The 18,658-nt window shown below is 43.4% G+C and overlaps 1 protein-coding gene across 1 annotated transcript in view; it reads right to left on the bottom strand.

Annotated features, from left to right (window-relative positions):
* Window positions 1–757: 757 nt before the first annotated feature.
* The window catches only part of lyrm4 (LYR motif containing 4), a 37,795-nt gene continuing 19,894 nt past the window's right edge, over window positions 758–18,658 (bottom strand). Inside the window, exon 3 of the mRNA XM_069667799.1 lies at window positions 758–2,007. Coding sequence (XP_069523900.1) covers window positions 1,957–2,007 — 51 coding nt within the window. The 3' untranslated portion in view covers window positions 758–1,956. The remainder of the gene's footprint in view (window positions 2,008–18,658) is intronic.

Genomic DNA, 18,658 nt, shown 5'->3' with positions numbered 1-18,658 from the left:
AATATATCAAATGCTGCCTTTAGGTCGTGTCTGAAAAATTGGAAAAATGAGTTCTGGACAGGAAAGATTAATGTGATCAACCCTCAAGGTCACAAGTTCAAGTTGTGACCCAAAATGATTAAATAATGTTTTGAAGATAAATTGGAACTATTCATTTAAGCTGGTTTTTACACTGAAAGGAACATTTTTACATAATGTTTTATTTTACAATGATTGACTTACTTTCCCCCACGCAAACGGTCTTTGTTGCTTCAGTTTCGACTCCATCGTTTGTTTTTCTTCTTCTTATTTCCTCCAGGAGCATGATGGGAAATAATCTGAACAGGTAAGATACCCAGTCTTTGCTTAATGTCTGTGACAGAAATGTCTTTAGATGTGAGAGGGGGTCAGACTTTAGCCTTTTAAATGTCTTCCTGTGAATGTTGGAATAAAGTGAACAAAAGACGTTAAAGACTGAAAACTGAACTACAAAGACTGGGAGAAAAAGTAAAGACTTCGATACCCAGAAATCCTCTGACAGGTACACTTTCAGGAAAAGTCTGAGCTGCTTTTGACCTGAAGGGACGGAGGCGAGTTTAGACTGAAAGCTTTTCTACACGAGAGAATCTGCAGCACCTCCTCCTCCGTCACAACTTTATTTAAACTGCTTTTAATGGACACAAGACACGAATATCACCTTCTCCTCGCTCTCACTTCAAGCCGTTGTGTGATGGAGTGAAGACATTGACACTTGATTGAATACAAGAGAAGTCAGAAGTGGCTCAGCTGTCGGTCTTTATAACATATCAATCACATGAAGGATATTTGATTTGTGCGTTAGAATACAAAAATAAGACTAAAAGAAAGAAAGAATCTGGGATGCAGCGATCAGGTTCCTACAGTGCGAGCTGTGAACCATCAGAGAATATAAACTTATATTATCTTAGTGCTGTAAGGGGTAAATGGCTGAACAAACTGAGGACAATATACTTGGTGTTTTTAAATTCTGGAGATGAATTGTCGACTTGTTTGTGTGAAAAATAAGACACAAAAAAGAGACGAGGACAAGACTCAAAACTCTTCTTAGAGTAGAAATATTCCAAGTGAATCTGGAGTTTTGTCCTCGTCTCTCTTTGTTGTCACTTCTTTGTGCGACAGTTTGAAGCTCACATCCGAACCTTTCTGAGTGTTTGAAAGTCCTGTCAGGTGACTTTCATCAAACTTGATTTCCACATAATAAAAATAAAAACAATAATCTTACTGTCCAAACTGAAACTTTAACTGTAAATGCTTAAACAGAAACCTAAAATAAATCTTTTCAGATAAATCGGAGGCATCACAAGCTGATTTTTAATTAGATTTATTACCGCTCTCGATCTACTCGATGTTTTTGCCTCTTAATGTCTCTAAAAGTCCCTCAAATAAAACTAAATAAACACAAACCTGATTATAGATTAGTCTTTAGTCTTCTTGAAGCCAAACGTTCGCTGCTTTTGGAAGCTTTCTGGACATTTTTGATACTAAACTAAACATGCTTTGGTTTCAGAAAAACAAGACACCTGAAGTTATCACAAAAATAATGACATTTTTCACTAAAGTGAAGCTTTGAAGATGCTAATTATACGTTGTGTTTTTAAGGGCTCATAAATGACCTAAAGAAAGAGAAGTAGAATCAGAGTCTGTGATTGATCAGAGGTCACCAACAGCTCAAAGATCTGATCGGTGCATCCGTTAAAAAAGGAAAAAATAACAATTTAAAGTCTAAACTCCGACAAACTTCACAGCTGTTCTCTGCCTACATCTCCCACAATGCACCTCACACCTCGACCTCCACCCAGTGATCATTTAATTACACAGCGTTTGGTTGGATTCGGAGGAGGAAGCTGGTTGGTTGTTGTTGTTGGTGGTGTCAGGGCAGTGGTTGACTCCAGTCTCTGATGTCACTTCCTGTCGTCTGCTGGTACAGCGCCTCCCCCTTTAACCCTCCACCACCGTCTTCTGGGTCTCGAACATCTTCCCGATGGCGACCTGCAGAGAAAACCAGAGACAAAGCGAGATGAAACACCCGACTACACGGGGCACGTACTCCCTGTCAATAATAAAGACGATTAATTAGGTTTGCTAAATGATTTATAATAAGGTATTCTTTAAATCCAGCAGACTCCACTGACATAAACACTCATTTTACCTAACAGAATACTGGAATTGCTAGTCTCCCCGCCTCGATCAGAGTGTTACACAAATACTATGTTGGATCCATACTAACCATTTAAACACCAAAGTCACACAATAACACAAAGAAAGCAACTGATAGAGGCAGCAGCCTACAAGTAACTCCTCTATTCTGTGAGCTAAAATCACTGTTTTTGTCAATGGAGTCTGGTGGCTTTTGAAGCTGTGGGGATTAGTGGATTTTGCTCCCAAGATAAATTCAGCAAAATCTCCTGAAGGGGCTAAAGTTGTGTTCACACCAAAAGACAAGCAAATTCCTGCTTTCCATCTGTCACACGTGGGCTGAGATCTGTCTCACTACAGCGCGATGAAGCCACAATACACAGATGTTACTGAGATGACAATAAACAGGCTGAAAGGATGCTGAAATAACTACATCAGGATGCAGGGTTGGAAAAAGTCTGAACTCATGCTTTATCAGGTCTGTCTGCAAGAAGATAGAAAACTACTTTTAAAATGCGTGTTTTTTGAATGGAGTTTGGTTTGATCCTTTCTGAATTCAGGAGAATATTGATGCTGAAAAATGTTGTGACACAGCCTCAATGTAAGGCAATAAACAGGTTGAAAAGATGCTGATAACTCCATCATGTTTCAGATCTTTAAAAAGTAAAGTCATGCTTTGTTTGTCTGTGTTTTGCTTTGTCTTTCTGCAGGACGAGACAGGACACTACTTTTAAAATGCTTCTTTTTTGAATGGAGTTTGGTTTGACCCTTTCTGATGCAACATCAAGAGTATCTCATCCCCATTTGCAGCTTTGCATTCATTCTGTTTGTAATCAAGCAGCACAAAACCTTCAACATGTCCCGCCTGACTCTCTTCTGAGCTCCATCAAATAAATGTTTCTCCTCAAGGTGGCGCTAGAGGACAGAAGTGTGTGACTGTCTTTGTGTGTGTGTTTAGGGTCCAGAGAGCCTCGTCTCTGTGTTATGTCAATATTGTCCAGCTGAACTCTGTTGTCAAATAGAAGAGCCAATTATGGTCCACTGTGATGCAGCTGTACTGTGTGTACAAACTGAGTGTGTGCGTGTGTGTGTGTGTGTGCGTGCGTGTGCCTGGGCGACAGTTCACCATCGATTTCTTCCTTTTTTTGTACGTAGACACGACAGGCTGATCTACAGAACATGACCACACACACACACACACACACACACACACACACACACACACACACACACACACACACACACACACACACACACACACACACACACACACACACACACACACACACACACACACACACACACAAATGTTCTGAACACTGCGCTGCTCTCTGTCTGTACATCAGTGTGAACAGTTCACCTGTCGCCTCCTGAACATCAGCTGATTGTTCTCACCTGCTGTTTCAGGACACTGAGCCACACAAATAATTGTTCTGGATCAGAACTGGAACGTTCTGGAATAATTTTCAAAACAAACAAACACGAGGCGTTTTTTCCTCGCCTCCTGTCCTGACATCGTAGTCCCTTCCACCTTGTGGTGGGCGCAGAATGCAGAAGGGCGTTTCAGCACAGTCGAAGAACTAACCTCTGTCCATACTCATAAACATCATGACTATAAAAGGTCCACTCAGCAACACTGGTGTGTGTGCGTCATCTTTTCAAAGTCTTTGTTTCTGCCCATAAACCCCACGATCACGGTCCTGGGCCCAGTGATTCAAACAGTTGAATCTGGATCAGAATGTTCTGGATTTAGAAATACCATCTTTTGCTATCCAGGATGAGCTAATGCTTCCTGTTGTCCTGGTTTTTCAAAGTAAAACTTTGTCCACAGGGGGCGCCCTCACAGCTCCTCACAGCCGCTTTAAACTAAATTTCATGTTTGACGTCGATGCTGTCCAACCCTCATGTCTGCTTTATCTGCTGAGTCTCTGTAGAGATACAGATCAGATAGATACTGATCTCATCTGATTACAGAATCCTTTCTTCCCTTTAAAAAACCCAGTCTCAAGATTCGATCCAACCTGAGAGCCGTAATCTAATCAGATTACTGTGGAACACCTGGGTTTGTGGTTGCAGAGATTCACGGGCAGGAGGAGCAGAACGACGACAGAGATCATGCACTCGTACGATCAGAAGAGGCCACGACACTGCAGCTTCCTGGAGGATTCTCTGGCTACAAAGATAATCTCTTTGAGGAGCAGATTCTCACTGTTCAGACTAACCAAACAACTGAACACTGCAGAACACTTTGTAACAGCTGGCCGACGAACAGAGTCTAAACCTGCATCTGTCATTTACACAGTGTGAGGATTAAAGTCCTTTAAGAGCAGAAACATGATGCACAAGGTGACAAACACGGCTGCAAACACTCACTACTGCATTGTGGTATAAAGACTTTGAACAGAATAATTCAACTGTATTGTTGTGCCTCAGTTTGTGTGATGTGTGGTTGTATCACTGCAGCTCCACCAGGGGGCGCAGTCTCTCCACGAACAGAGCGCGTCGTCCTGAAGCACTTTGTCTGCTCACCTCATCAATTATTCTGCCGTCAACCCTCACTCTCTCTCTGATACACCAGAAGCACTCCCTCTCTCTCCACACTATCAGAGCAGACCCTCGCTCGCCCGGCCGGGGCCCCCCTGTGTGTATTGCGTCCTGATTGGCTGCAGTGTGGCGTAGGAGGGAGGGGGGTGGCGGTGGGGCGGGCGGCTCCCTGAACCAATCAGCTCGCAGGAGGCTTGGCTCTCATGTAAATTGTTGCGGCTGTGTCTCCTAACAAAGGGAAGGCCTCTCTCTCTCTCTCTCTGTCTCATACAGTCTACCTCGCTCGTCCTCTCGCTCTACCTTTCCCTCTCTCTCTCCTCATCTGTCTCTTCTGGTTACTCTCCATCCTTCTCTCCATCAGCCGGTTTTATTTCTCTTTACATTTGTTTCTCCTTCTGTCTTCATGTCCGCCTGGTGGATCTGTTCTCCGTCTGTTTCTCTTCCTGCCTGTCGTCTCTGTTCAGCTGATCTCAGTTCAGTGCAGTCGGGTTCATCCCCCACAGAGACAACAAGTCATGAATAATAAACGAGCAGCTCTAAATATAAACCATGAACCAGTAAAGACAGCGATGCTTCACCTGGATTATTCAGTTAAAACACCGATCTAAATAACCTCATTAAGACAGAAGCAGCAGGTCAGCACCTAATGACAGCAAAGCATGCTGGGATACTAATGTGGTTGTTTGCTCTCTTTACCTGTGTCCCATGGACTGTAAGAATAATGGACCAAACCACCGTGATGTCACTCATTACTTTGTCATCTCCTGCTCTGAAGCCTGGAGGTCGGGGTCTGGCCGCCGCCATGTTGGTTTTCAGGAGGCAGAAGTGACCATATATGGACGAGAGGGTGGAGCTGGAGAGGAGCGGGGGGTTAGCAAATGCTAACAGTCTGTGCTCGTGGCTAATTCATTAGCTGGCGAATTAGCACTAAATGAGCTAGCAAGCCAATTAACGTTAACGCGAAATTGAGACGGGGACGAACAGTGACCTCAAGGGGACGCAACTTGTTGTAGACACACAGCGACAACGGAGAGGTTTTAAAAACAGCCAAATAAAGATGCAAAGACCCGAAAACTGACCAGAAATACTCACAACAACCTATAAGCTGAGCAACTGAGACACAAAGACTCACAAAGAGATGAAACTGTGTCCATAAATACCATCAAACAGCGACATAAAGATGCAAAACGACCACAAAAACATCCATAAAGAGACACAAAGGCCGACAAAGACTCACAACGACCAAAAAGAAGTGCAAAATGACCACAGAGACGACAAATGAGCTCGAAACGGCGACACAAAGACGCAATACAACCACGTAATGAGGCAACATGGCCACAAAACGTATCAGAGGATCAACCAAACACAACGTGGAGCACAAAGACCCACAATGACCAAAGACACTCACAACCATAAAAGCTCAAAACCGCCAAATAAGAAACACAAAAAGCCACAACAAACCACAGAGATAAAAAATGTCCTTAAACATGATCACAAACAGCTTTTTTAAGATGCAGAACGACAACAAAACATCCATAAAGAGACACAACAGCCAAAAAGGAGTACAAGAAAGCCAAACAAAGATGCACAACAATCACAAAAACATAAAGAGACACAAAGACCAAAAAAAGGCCTCATGAAGATGCAAAATGACCACAGAGACGTCAAATGAGCACAAACTGGCGACTGAAGGACGTAATACAACCACAGAACGAGGCGAAATGGCCACATAGCATCAAAAGATCACATGAAGATGCAAAATGACCACAAAAATATCTGTCCACAGAGACGTCAAAAGAGCACAAAACAACGACACAAAAATGTGCAAAACAGGCCCCAAAAAGACGCTAAAGGACGATTCAGATGCAAAATGATCACCATGACTACATGGAGATGTACAGCTACGTGAAGAAGACAAAAATTAGCATCCGTTTCCTCCTGATTAGCATGTATCAACTGTAAATACTTTTATTGTGAAGTGGAATTTGTTCTTGGTTGAAACACTTCCTGTTCCAAACTGCAGCTTTGGGTTTCTCAGCCATCCAGAACCTTTGAAGTGATCTCATTTAGTCACATCTGTTCCTGGTGTTTCTTCTCTTTATTCCAAAATGAATGAGTCGTTATTTCAACGAGATGTAACGATTCATTTTTACAGGATTCAGAAAATTCCACTCTCCACCTCATGGGAGTTTTCTCTAACGTAAAGACCATATATATCATATATCCTCCTCCGAGCATCACAGCCGCTCACACAAGACATGCAGGATCAGTATAGAGAGCATGAACACACACACACACACACACACACACACACACACACACACACACACACACACACACACACACACACACACACACACACACACACACACACACACACACACACACACACACACACACACACACACACACACACACAGTTCCCTCCCTGCTGAGTCGTGACTGACTGACCTTCAGTCTCCCTCCCACCAGGCAGGAGGTGTGAGATTAGCACGAGACTGCTGCTGCAGCCGGCTCATGATGGAGACTGAAGGTGTGTGTGAGGCCTGATACATTACAGCTGTTCTGACAGAATCACTGCAACCCCGAGCATGTTCTCTGAAGAGCCTGAAGCGGACTGTCATGACCTCAGATGGACCTGTTTACACCTTGTGATAACATGCGTACATGTAGTTTGTCAGATCACACCTGGGCTTAGTCTCCTGGACGACCCGCTCTGAAGGCAAATAATTCATAATTTCCGTTTGCAAACATCAAATGTGTTGTTGTTTACCAAAGTGCCAAATGTCAATCAGACTGTGTTTTCAGCGCACACCATCTACGACAGACCTATTACTGTTCGACCTTCGTACAATCAGGTGTCGGTGGTTCCCTGATTAAAGGTCGTCCACTAAAAGTTCTTGTTGTTTCCACTGACAGGCTCAGATTGTTCTTCTAAGTGTGTGACAACATGACAGAAAGGATCCCTACAGAGATAGACCTTTTTGTTACAGAGGAAGATGATTGTTTTAACCACACACAGACGTTACATCGCTCTCTGCAGACACACCAGACTCCATTCAGAAAACACAGATTTTAGCTCACAGGACACAGGAGCTGCTCGTATACTTGGGCTTCGCTCTGTAGGTTACTGTTTGTCTTTAGTGTTTTAAATGGTTGGTTTTGGATAAACATTACATTTGTGTAACAAAAAATAACACAAATGACATAACCGACTGTGGCAGAGGTAGACCAGCAACTCCTGTTTACGGCCAGTTTAAATCACTGTTTTTCTGAATGGAGTCTGGTGTGTGTGCAGAGAGCGATGTAACGTCTGTTTGTGGTTAAAACAATCCTCTTCCTCTGTAACAAAAAGGTCTATCTCTGTAGGATCCTTTCTGTCATGTTGTCACACACTTAGAATAACAATCTGAGCCTGTCAGTGGAAACAAGAACTTTTAGTGGACGACCTTTGACCCATCAAGGATTATGTTGCAGCCGTTACAGCCTGTTTCACTGCTGCAGGATGAATGGAGACATTCACACACTTTGTTTTAACATATTAGACATTTAGACTAAAAACGATGTAACAAATGGGGCCCAGGTTTAATAACACCAAAACAATTATTTAAGCAGGAGTGAAAGTTGCAGAGAACGTTGACTATAAAGATAATTTCAAATGTCTGGTAATGTTTCTATTAACGTAAAAGATATGATGACTGATATTCTTCCTCTGTAGCTGGATGGTCAAACAAGAAAAGCAGTGGCTAATTTTAGAGAAAGCAAAACAAATGCTGCCCTGAACAGCAGGAGACAGTCAGAACTGAAGTTAAGGAGCCGTTGAAAGTGGGAGGAAAGAGATGAAGTGACAGAGGGGAACCTGGAGGTGGCCAGCAGAGCGGCTCAGACGGAGAAAATGAGGGTTTTCTTGTGTGAAAATGAAAAAGGCGGAGGGGCTGGGGCAGCAGGATGCTGTCAAACTGAAATACATGGAGGTCTTTGAGTGTAGGAGCGAGAGGGAAGCAGGAGGATGAGAGGTGCTCAGGTAGATAATAAACTGAGCATGAGGAGCGCTCCACGATGTTCCAGCCTTTCCATTTGTCAGGAGATGAGAGCCCAGCAGCAGGAGCATTTTACCATCTGAAAGTCAGGCCGCAGGAGGAAGAACAGGTTTATAAGAAAAACAAACCTACATCTTATTTCATTCAGGTCTTATGGTTGGTATGAATAGCTGTTGTTTAAACTCTAAACAAAGTATCTACAGATTTGTATTTCTGCAGAGAAGGAGCCACTGAGGGAAAGACAGGGCTGTCCAAACTGCAGGATTTGAGGAGTTATTTTGGCATGTCAATATAAAAGTCCAGTTCTGCAGAACAAAGCGTTTGGTGACGTCTTCAAGTCCAGGATGGAAATTAAACTCCATGTTCAAAAGTCGACAAACTGTGTTGAGGTGGCTGCAGACTGCCCAGACAAACGCCAACCAACTACAACCAACTCACTAACCCAACCAACAGTTGGTGTTGGTTGGAGCTGGTTGGATGGAGTTGTTCGAGTTTGACATGTTCCCAACAAACTGCAACGTTCTGAGAGTGCGTTCCCTTGACAACCAGCCCACACTCGCGTTTGGAGCATCAGTACACACGACCATCGCCCGTGCAAAATAAAGCAAAAACTTAAATAAGAAAAAGTAGGCAGCAAAAGTCCGTCCTGTCAGCTGATGTCCGGGCAGTGAGGAGCTGGCGGGTGGTTTTTGGAACATTCTAAAGACTGCAACCAGAAACTGGCAGCTCTCGAATGTTGGAATTATGGAAGGCAACTACAACTCCCCAAGTGATTGAAAAACATCCAATCAGGAAGCTTCAAATTCTGTTACGTTTGCGGCTAACTGCAAGCTAAAGCTTTAGTCCCAATGCAACAATGAAGCTACCATTGACTCACTTTCCTTCCATTACCAGCTGAGGCTCATGGGTATTGTAGTATCTAGATAAATCCACCAAAATAACAACAAAAACCCTTTTTCTAAAAGTAAGAGCATCCCCCCCGACACACGGCAGTGAGGGAGACGTGCCCGGACTTGTTTACTGCAGCTACTACGGAGACATCAGTGATCGCAGACCGACTCTTTTTATCATGCGTGCGTCGTGAATATGTGAGTTAGTTTTGCTCTGATGTTTATGTTACTCTCTGTTAGCGTCGGCTTTGGCTGCGAGTGTATTTTCGGCGTGTTTGATGTTAAGTTGGTAAAATGAGAATGTGAGCTAACTGTTAGCTAGTTAAGAGCTGTGAAAGTTGTTTAAGTTCTGCTCATCAGATCGAGTTTCTGAGACTGTTTCGTCTTTATTTGTATATTGTTGATAACTTTGCGTGTGTGCACACAATCGCACCGAGTTATTGTCGTAGCATTACGTCGAGCTTTGTTAGGGAGTCATCGAGCATTTAGGCAGAATTAAAGCGCTGTTTTATCGGCGGAAAATATCGGCAGAAAAATTCAAATTTCAAACCATAATCTGCAAATACCGATAACGTGCCGATAATATCCTGCATCCCTAATTTCAACATAAATATTCACCGTAAAGATGTAACTTCAATTACCTAATATTTCCTACCTTATTTTATGTTGAAAATGTTTGTATGAGTCTTGATCATGTCGGTAACAGAGATATGAGACACGTATGCAGTTACTAAAGTACAGCTGTCTTTATTCGGTTAAGGAAGTCCTGAGATGTGGTGACGTTAAAGGATATAAAGTATGATCTACATTATTATTTTAAACTCGGCAAACCTTTTATTATTCCTACTGAAGGAAATGAGGAGTGCTGTGGTTTAAAATGATCCAAGTAAGAATCATTCCTGAAAGATCGAATCACTGTGAGCCGTGACAAACGATGCTTCAGCGAGTTTACCCTCCTTTACTTCCAAATGTCAGACGAGACAAAGAAATAAAGATACTTAACCTGCTATTTACACACAGACATTCAAACACTCACACACACACACATACAGCCGCACACACACACTGTCAGCACGCTAAACCCCCACACTCACACAGGTTAGTGTTTCTGTGGCAACCGTCCAGCCAAAAATAAAAGTGAGAAGATGAAAAGTGAGAAACACTTCAGAGTTCATCTGTGTGTGAAATGATGATGTAAACTTGAGCAGCATCATCGGTGCAGGGGTGGACCCACACTGTCGAAGCACACACACACGTCTCTGCTCGTACATAACAGGGCAGTGATGAGGCTGAAGAGGAGGGCGGAGGGATCAGAGAAAGGCAGGGAGAGAGAGAAAACTGATACTGAGCAGATAAACCAGAGCGTCTTGCATCGAGGTGAAACTTTCCAAGAAATAAAACCTCACACCTTTTATTTTATTCCTCTCTCGTCTCTTGCTTTGCCCTTTAGGGTGTTCATCGGTTTTCAAACTCTGTTCAACTCTGTAAAAGTGTTTTATTCCTCCAGTGAAGAGGGACAGAGTTTCTTTACTCAGCTGTTGTTGGCCCAGAACATCTGTGAAGGCGGTGAGTAAAAGACAAGCTGCAACGTCGGGAGCTGAAAAATTAAGCCAATGCAGGGGTGTCAAAAACTGCAGTTCCTAAAATGACCACTGGAGGCTGGCTCCAAAAGCGAGTCGATCCCATGCAGCCGCATGTATAAAGGCTGACCTGACTTCGACTGATCTTCATTCACATGAAACTTGTCTTACTCTAAGACCTGTGACTTGCTCTCAGGCTTGAATTCTCCGTTGTCTCTTTGTCGCTCTGATGGTTTATTAATGTTCACGTTTGCACGCAGATCACCTTGAATCTGCTGTACGACATCACGGATCGCCGCAGGTCACACGTTCTGCGCCTTGCTCAAGGACACTTCAGCAGGGAGTGCTGGTGTTTTGAAGGACGGTATCTTTGCATCTCAAACATCCTGCTGCTTTGTTTCATGCTAATCCAGCCAATTATATCTCTCCGTTCTCATTCTTCCCCTTAGCCCCCTCATCTCCCTCGTTCGCCCTCCCTGCCTCCTGTAACTTATCCTCTCTTTACCTGCTGAGTGAGTCTGTCAAATCCCCTCATTGTATTCCTCTCCTCCTCTTTTTCCATCTTTTCCTGCATGTCCTCTAGCTATCTGCTGTTCCTGCATGTTTGTGATGAGCGCTGCAGCTGTGTTGTGTTGCTGTAGTATTTAAACATCCTGTTGAAACGTCCTGTGTGTGTTTTCCAAAGTGCCAGAATCTCCTCTAGCTTCATCTCCCTGATTAATTATTCATGCATGTTCAAGAGCGCTACAGGCCCGTTTACAACAACGTCTTTCCCAGTGTCTTGGTCTGCATTTGCATTTACAGTTCAGTCGTCTGCATGGAGTTTAAGTTGCTTCAAAGTCTGATTGCCACCTTCTCTGAACACTATGAGCGGAGAGGCTGAAAATGTGAGCCATCGTCCACATTAGCATCCAGACTACAAAGACACAAACACTCAGCGATGTTGGAGAGAGATGTGGAGGCAGCGGGATGCAGCCAGACGGAGGCCATGATGACAAGATTTTCCCCAGTGAGGACACTTTGACTTCACACATGAGGCAGAAGGCTGGGCAGAAGAAACAACACGATTTCAAGTCTTTTCACGGAGTCAACTTTTGATCCTAGAAGTTTGATGCCAGCGTGAAAACTCGTGGGCTTAACGGCGGCTAACTCCTGTAGCTGTCGAGTTAACTGCAGACATGCTAGCTACTCAAGAGCATGCTAATGTAGGCCAGGAAAAAAAGATGACCCAGCTCCTTAATTGACCCTTCGCTAAGTCCCGCCCCCCTTGGTTACTGTTGCTACGCCTGTCAAGGTTTTGTAAATAATAATTTTCAACTATAATAGTGAGAGGTGCTCTGAGGAAAAAAAAGGCAAATTTATGGAAAAATAGTTCCCAAACATCAGAGAAGTCGACAGAAAGGACGACAACACGCTTTCAAAAGCTACAACAGAACATGATGTGTCAGCGGAGTGGTGAGAACGAAGAGGACACAAACATTATGGCAAAAGTTCAGTCCCAAAGCAAGCGCCCACGTCAAGTGATGTTCAGGACATCAATACAGGAACAATGTTCCCGCACAGCAGGGTAAGTCAACACATTGTTTTTCTTAAGCTAATGTTTAGTTGACTCCCTGTAACTTTCATTATCTCATATGTTTTAGCCCATTGCTAGCAAAACTCGCTTTTCCACTTGGTTTAAAGTACGTCAGGATATCGCTCGCATATCGTGGCCTTGATCCAAACACTGGATCTGGATTAACTTATAATTGATATTCAACCGTCTTTGCTAACATGCTAACTTACCCAAGTTAGTTAGCGTCTTACCTTGGAGCAAACGGGGAGTTTTTGTTGATCTAAGCTGCGAGTGAGGTCTTCCACAAACTTTATTCGATGTCAGACATCTCTCCTCTCGAGTTTTTGGCCTCTAAACTTTGCGGATATCTGCTGTCTGACTTGCAGATTCAATATGCACACCGGTTCTGCAAGCTTGACAGGCCTCCCGCGCCTGGTTACGGTTGCTAACGTAGGATTGGACGGTGGCCTATGAAGGGAGGGGCTTAGCGAAGAGTCAATTAAGCAAACAAAACAAATCATGTCACAAACCAAAGTTTGAGAGTCCTTAACAATCATAACACAAAAAAATAACCAGTAGTGGCAGCAGGAGACCAGAAACTGTGAGGTAAAAGGAGTCTGGTGTGTGTGCAGAGAGCGATGTAACGTCTGTGTGTGGTTAAAACAATCCTCTTCCTCTGTAACAAAAAGGTCTATCTCTGTAGGGATCCTTTCTGTCATGTTGTCACACACTAGGCCCTAGGATGAAAAATATCTCTCAGTGTTGTTGCACATTAGTTGTAAATAAATGTGATTTCCAGTGTGTGTAAACGTCTTCTTCTTCACAGCAGTCATTAAAGTTTAAATCCGTTCTGTCGATCACAGACAACTGATCCTCCCTGAAAGCAACCACACTACATCGTTTTACTGCTGGAAGACCTTCACAGACATATTACTGCAATGAGAACCTCCCTCTGCTCTGTGTGTGTGTGTGTGTGTGTGTGTGTGTGTGAGCGCCAGACATCTTAAAAAAGGACCAATGGGACGTCTTCGTTTACACAGCCCTCTTTCTGTAACTGTTACTGTGTGTGTTTGACCTTGTGTTTCTCCTCTGCTGAAGCCCTGCCCACCCACCTTAATGAGCTCGTTTGCCTGCCTCTCGTCTTCCTAATTGGCTACAGCAACTCAAAAGGCCACGCCCACCCAGCACACTTCCAGCCAATTACCTGCCAGGGCTCAAACATCGGGCATCAACCAATCAGGGTACAAGCGTAATTAAAAGTGATTAAGCTGTGACGTTAAGGACACGCCCCCCACAGGAAGGACAGGAAGCACACACAGTTAAAGAATAAAAGCCTCACATGCATCAGCGCTTTTATTTTTTCACTGTGAGCACACACTCATTAGAGAGCGAGAAGAGATGAAGGCAAACTGTGCTCACATACCAGAAACATCCCACAGTGTGTGTGTGTGTGTGTGTGTGTGTGTGTGTGTGTGTGTGTGTGTGTGTGTGTGTGTGTGTGTGTGTGGAGTTCCCTTGCTGGCAGCCACACTCTGCTGTGATCTCCCGTTTCAGTCCGTCGCACCGAAAGACAGAAAGAGGAGGATGAAGAGGATGAAAGGAGGACAGGAGGAAGGAAGAGAGGAGGAAAAGGAAGTGTCCTCTTTCTTCTTCTGGTTTCTTTTCCTGCTTTGAGTTCTCTTCATCCTCCGCACATTAATCACACCGACAGGCTCTCAGTTCAATCTCGTCTAACAGTGCCATCCTCTGCCCTACGCTTCAAAATAAGACGCTCCTGGTAAACCTCACTTTGCAGATGCAGGGCTCCCTGGTCACGTGTTAATGTCTGGTTAGGTTTTCAAAATAAAGGTCAAATTACCCATTAAAATCACATTTTCTATTAGGTTTCAAAGTAAAGCGCTCAAGTAAGTGATTATAAAAAAGCAACTTTCAGTTACACTTTCAAAATAAATTTGTCACGTTAGCACAAACGAAAATACCAACTGGGTCACGCTTTCAAAGTAAAACAGCCTGGATGAAATTAATAGGTATAAATATAACGTCTGGTCAGTCTTGAAAACACAGCAGTGAAATGAGTAGTCAAAGTTAGACTTTCAAAATAAAAGGGCCATATGATCAGTTCTTAACAGGCTGTATTCTGTGAGATTTCAAAATAAAGCGGTCATGTTAGGGAGAGTATAAATAAGTTTAAGTTAGACTTTTACAATAAGTAAGTAGTGTTAGGTTCACTTTCAAAATAAAGCAAATAAAATGTTTTTCTTAGGTTTAAGCACAAAAACTACCTGGTTAGGTTTGTGAAAAAGATCGTGCTGTAACCTACATACATTAACTAGTAGCTAATATAAAAGTACCTGCATTAAGTAACTAAAAAAGAAAAGGAAAGGCCGACTTTGGTTTCACACGAGAATCCATCATCCCTGAATTTCTCTTACTTCTTAAACTAAATACGTTTCACCTGAAATCGACTCTAAAGCGACTGTGCTTCATCTTCTGGAGAGAATCAAACAAGCCTGATTGGTTAAGTCTTTTCACAATAAGGGCGTGCTGTGAGATGAGAATGCAAGAACAGAAGGGTCCAGTTTTATCTGAAAGTCACACCTGAGGTCAGATGGTCATACGGTCTTTGTAAAGGTAGAAACACTGGAAGGAAAACGCACTAATCTCCGTCCTCTAAACACTCAGAGGATGCGTTCAGGAGCAGAAACCACCTGGAACCCCCGTCTTTGTGTGTCTGAGTTTTCACCTGCCTGTTCACACTGTAAATTCTCATTAATCGTCTCACTATCAGTGCTGCAGAGACGGAGAGGACGACAGGAAACACTTGAACGCACACGCATCGATACTGCCCGGCTGAGAGAATGAGAGGCAGTGATTGTGAGGGATTGAATCGATACGTTGAAAAGGAGAGAGGAGGAGAGAGACGGGAGACTGAGAGCAGGAAATTTAGGAGGGTACAGAAAAACATGAGACAAAAACACAGACGGAGTGACTCATAAAGAGGTGACGAGAGAGTCCTTCAGTCAGAGGGAGTGAAGCGACGGTCCACTTCAAACTGATGAAAGACGACCCACATGTCTCACAGACGCTGCGGTGACACGTCCAGTTATTTTGATCCAGACAACTTCAACTACTTCAGTTTATGTTTCCGGACGAGCGACAACTTACGTCAAAAACATGAGACTTTACCACAGACTAAATAAGAAGTGGACGCAGCATCCAGATCTGAAAAGTGCTTTTAACATGCATTCTCTCTAACGCCCAGCAGGGGGCGAAGTCTATGAGAACATGCTCCTCCTCCTCTCCTGATGTATTCCCTCAGTAAACATGTTCCTGATGACTTTATGGTCTCAGTCTCTAGTTTCAAGTCTTCTTCAACACAGCATGATGTTCATTTAGTCACTGATGCTCCCATTGAGAGTCACACAGACCAGAGAGAGGGGAGGGGTCAGGGCGGGGCTACCTGTGATTACTAAAGGTATGTTAAGACATAGTGAAGCATTAATAAGCATCAATTACAACAAAGCAAACAATAGTGGGTAGAGCGAGATATTTGAGCGATGCTGACAGCCTATCAGGGTTGAGATTCTTGTGACGTTGCATTACAAATGGTCAAACCAAACTCCAGTCAAAAAAGAAGCATTTTAAAAGTTTCATTGTCTTTGCAGACAGACCTGACACAGCTTGAACTGAGATGTTCATGATGTAGTTATGTCCAACACGTTCTCACTCCCAACTCGTAAAAAGACCTGCTAACAAATGTCATGTCTCAGTCAGCCAGTCTCTTTTCTGCTGCGTCACCGTCTGACGTCACACAAACGCGCCGCAGACAGGGTTAGTAACCAGTGAAGATGTTACGGTGGTTAGGTCTTTATTGTATCTGTTACTCATTCAGTCTGTTTATCAAACTCAACGACAAATTTGGAACGATGTTCGAGTGCTGCTCGGACGGAGACGGGCGGAGTTTGTAGCTGAGATGAAAGGAGTCGCAGAACTTACCGACGGAGCGTAGCATCGCGCTGGAAGGGGGGCGGAGATTAGCTTGGAGACACAGGTTTTGTGTTCCCATCAATGCCGATTGTAGCCTTTCCCACTAACCGTCAGCAGGTGTTCTGAACAGTGCGAAAGCAGCTTAAGCTCCAAAATGTGACGATCAAGGTACCTCTTTCGTGTCACTTCACACCTGGTTAACGTTGTGAAACAGGAAAAGTCTGGCTGTGTTAAGGCACCAAAACAACCTGGGTAGGTTTTAGGAAAAGATCATTCAAATAAATACTGAAGTATGACCGTTAACTTATGAAGCTTACCTAATGTACGTAACCAAACAAAAGATTTTAGAAGTTTAATTAAAATTCCCTTTCTTTAAAACCATCCACGAGTCCTGACTGCGACAACAAGCTGACTGTTGGCTCTTCGTACTGCGTCACATGACCTCAATGCAACGTCAAAGGACAGCGTTCAGGTCTATGCTAGAGGCTAACCTACAGCATCATATTTTGAAGCGTTGGGTCACTGAATGAGCTGCTGTCTTTGACGACTTGGAAGTGACATCGGGCTTTATTCCAGGATCCTTCCAGCAGGTTAATTCCAGTTAAATCACAGCAAAGTCTACAAAACACTTTTCTGCCCGAAGCTTTGAAATGCACGGACGAGAAGCGGGATGCAAAGCTGCTGTACTGTTGTGAACCCCGACATCACACGAGAGATCTGGACCCTTCGGTTTTAGTTGACCAAAACTGAGCTTAAACACGAAAACTAAGAAAGTGTAAAATAAAACTGACGGAAAGTTTTGTAAACATTTTACAAAAGATTAAAAAAAAAACGAGCCAAACTAAAACAGAAAGTTATCACGTCTTTGAAAGTCAATAAATCAAATTTTCTTCATCATTTTCCTTCTTTTGTTCCTCCTCTTCACTTCTCTTTGCTCCCCTCTCCCTCTCCTCCTTCATCCCTCTTTTCCCGCCTCCTCAGCTTCCTCCTCCTCTCTCATTTATTTCCATCTCTCTCCCTCTTCCTCCGCTCATTTTTGACTGTTGTCCTCACATCACGTTGCCTTCTACAGTCAATGAATTTCATCATGCCGAGTCTGTGTGCGTGTGCGTACGTGTGTGTGTGCGTGTGCGTACGTGTGTGTGTGTGTGTGTGTGCGTGTGTGTGTGTGTGTGTGTAGCATAGAGTTGCATCAGATCCTGAATTCTAAGAATAGAAGATAAACTCATAAACAAAGTAGCAGAGAACCAAAACCACAGAAGAAGAGCGTACAGTATGTTGTAGTGAGAACATCCATGTATGTTAATATCGCAGCACAGGTTGGAATGAGTTTGTAACTAAATATGAACATTAAAAACCGTCAGACTTTCTCTGGACAAACAATGAGCTGACAAATGTTTAAACTCTAAACTCATTTCTCTTTTCAGCTGCTAATCGACTGACAGGTGTGGAAATAAAAACCGGTTTTTACTTTTGCATCTTTTGGAACCTTGTAACAGAACATATAAAAGCTTTGGAGCTTCCCATCCTGAGCACGACGTCAGAGCAAACTAGCACGAGCTGCTTTGACAGTAAACATTTCGGTGTTACAGTGGAATGAATTCAGGTCAGAGAAAGAAAAGGTGGACAAGTTTCTGATGTATTTTTCTCCTCAGCAGACGCTGGAAGTGATTTATGGTACGACTGGGACACAGAGAGAAACTGAATAAACAAGATTCATGTTTTCAAACTAAAAACCCTCCTCTCGCTTTTTATCAGTCAATACCTGCAACCCACAGATGATTCAGTCCCAAACAATGTCTTCAATCATGTATTACGCACGTTTTTTTTACTTTTTGGACCCCACAAGCTTGATCTCTGATGTCGTAATGTGCTGTTTTTACACCCGCAGCGGGCCGCTCGCATGTT

This window comes from Semicossyphus pulcher, unplaced genomic scaffold (genome assembly GCF_022749685.1).
Source record: "Semicossyphus pulcher isolate SPU_LCO1_2020_fin unplaced genomic scaffold, fSemPul1.0.p SCAF_18, whole genome shotgun sequence".
Lineage (NCBI taxonomy): Eukaryota > Metazoa > Chordata > Actinopteri > Labriformes > Labridae > Semicossyphus > Semicossyphus pulcher.
Note: the sequence above shows the minus strand (reverse complement) of the source record. Positions and strands in the feature narration are given on the sequence as shown.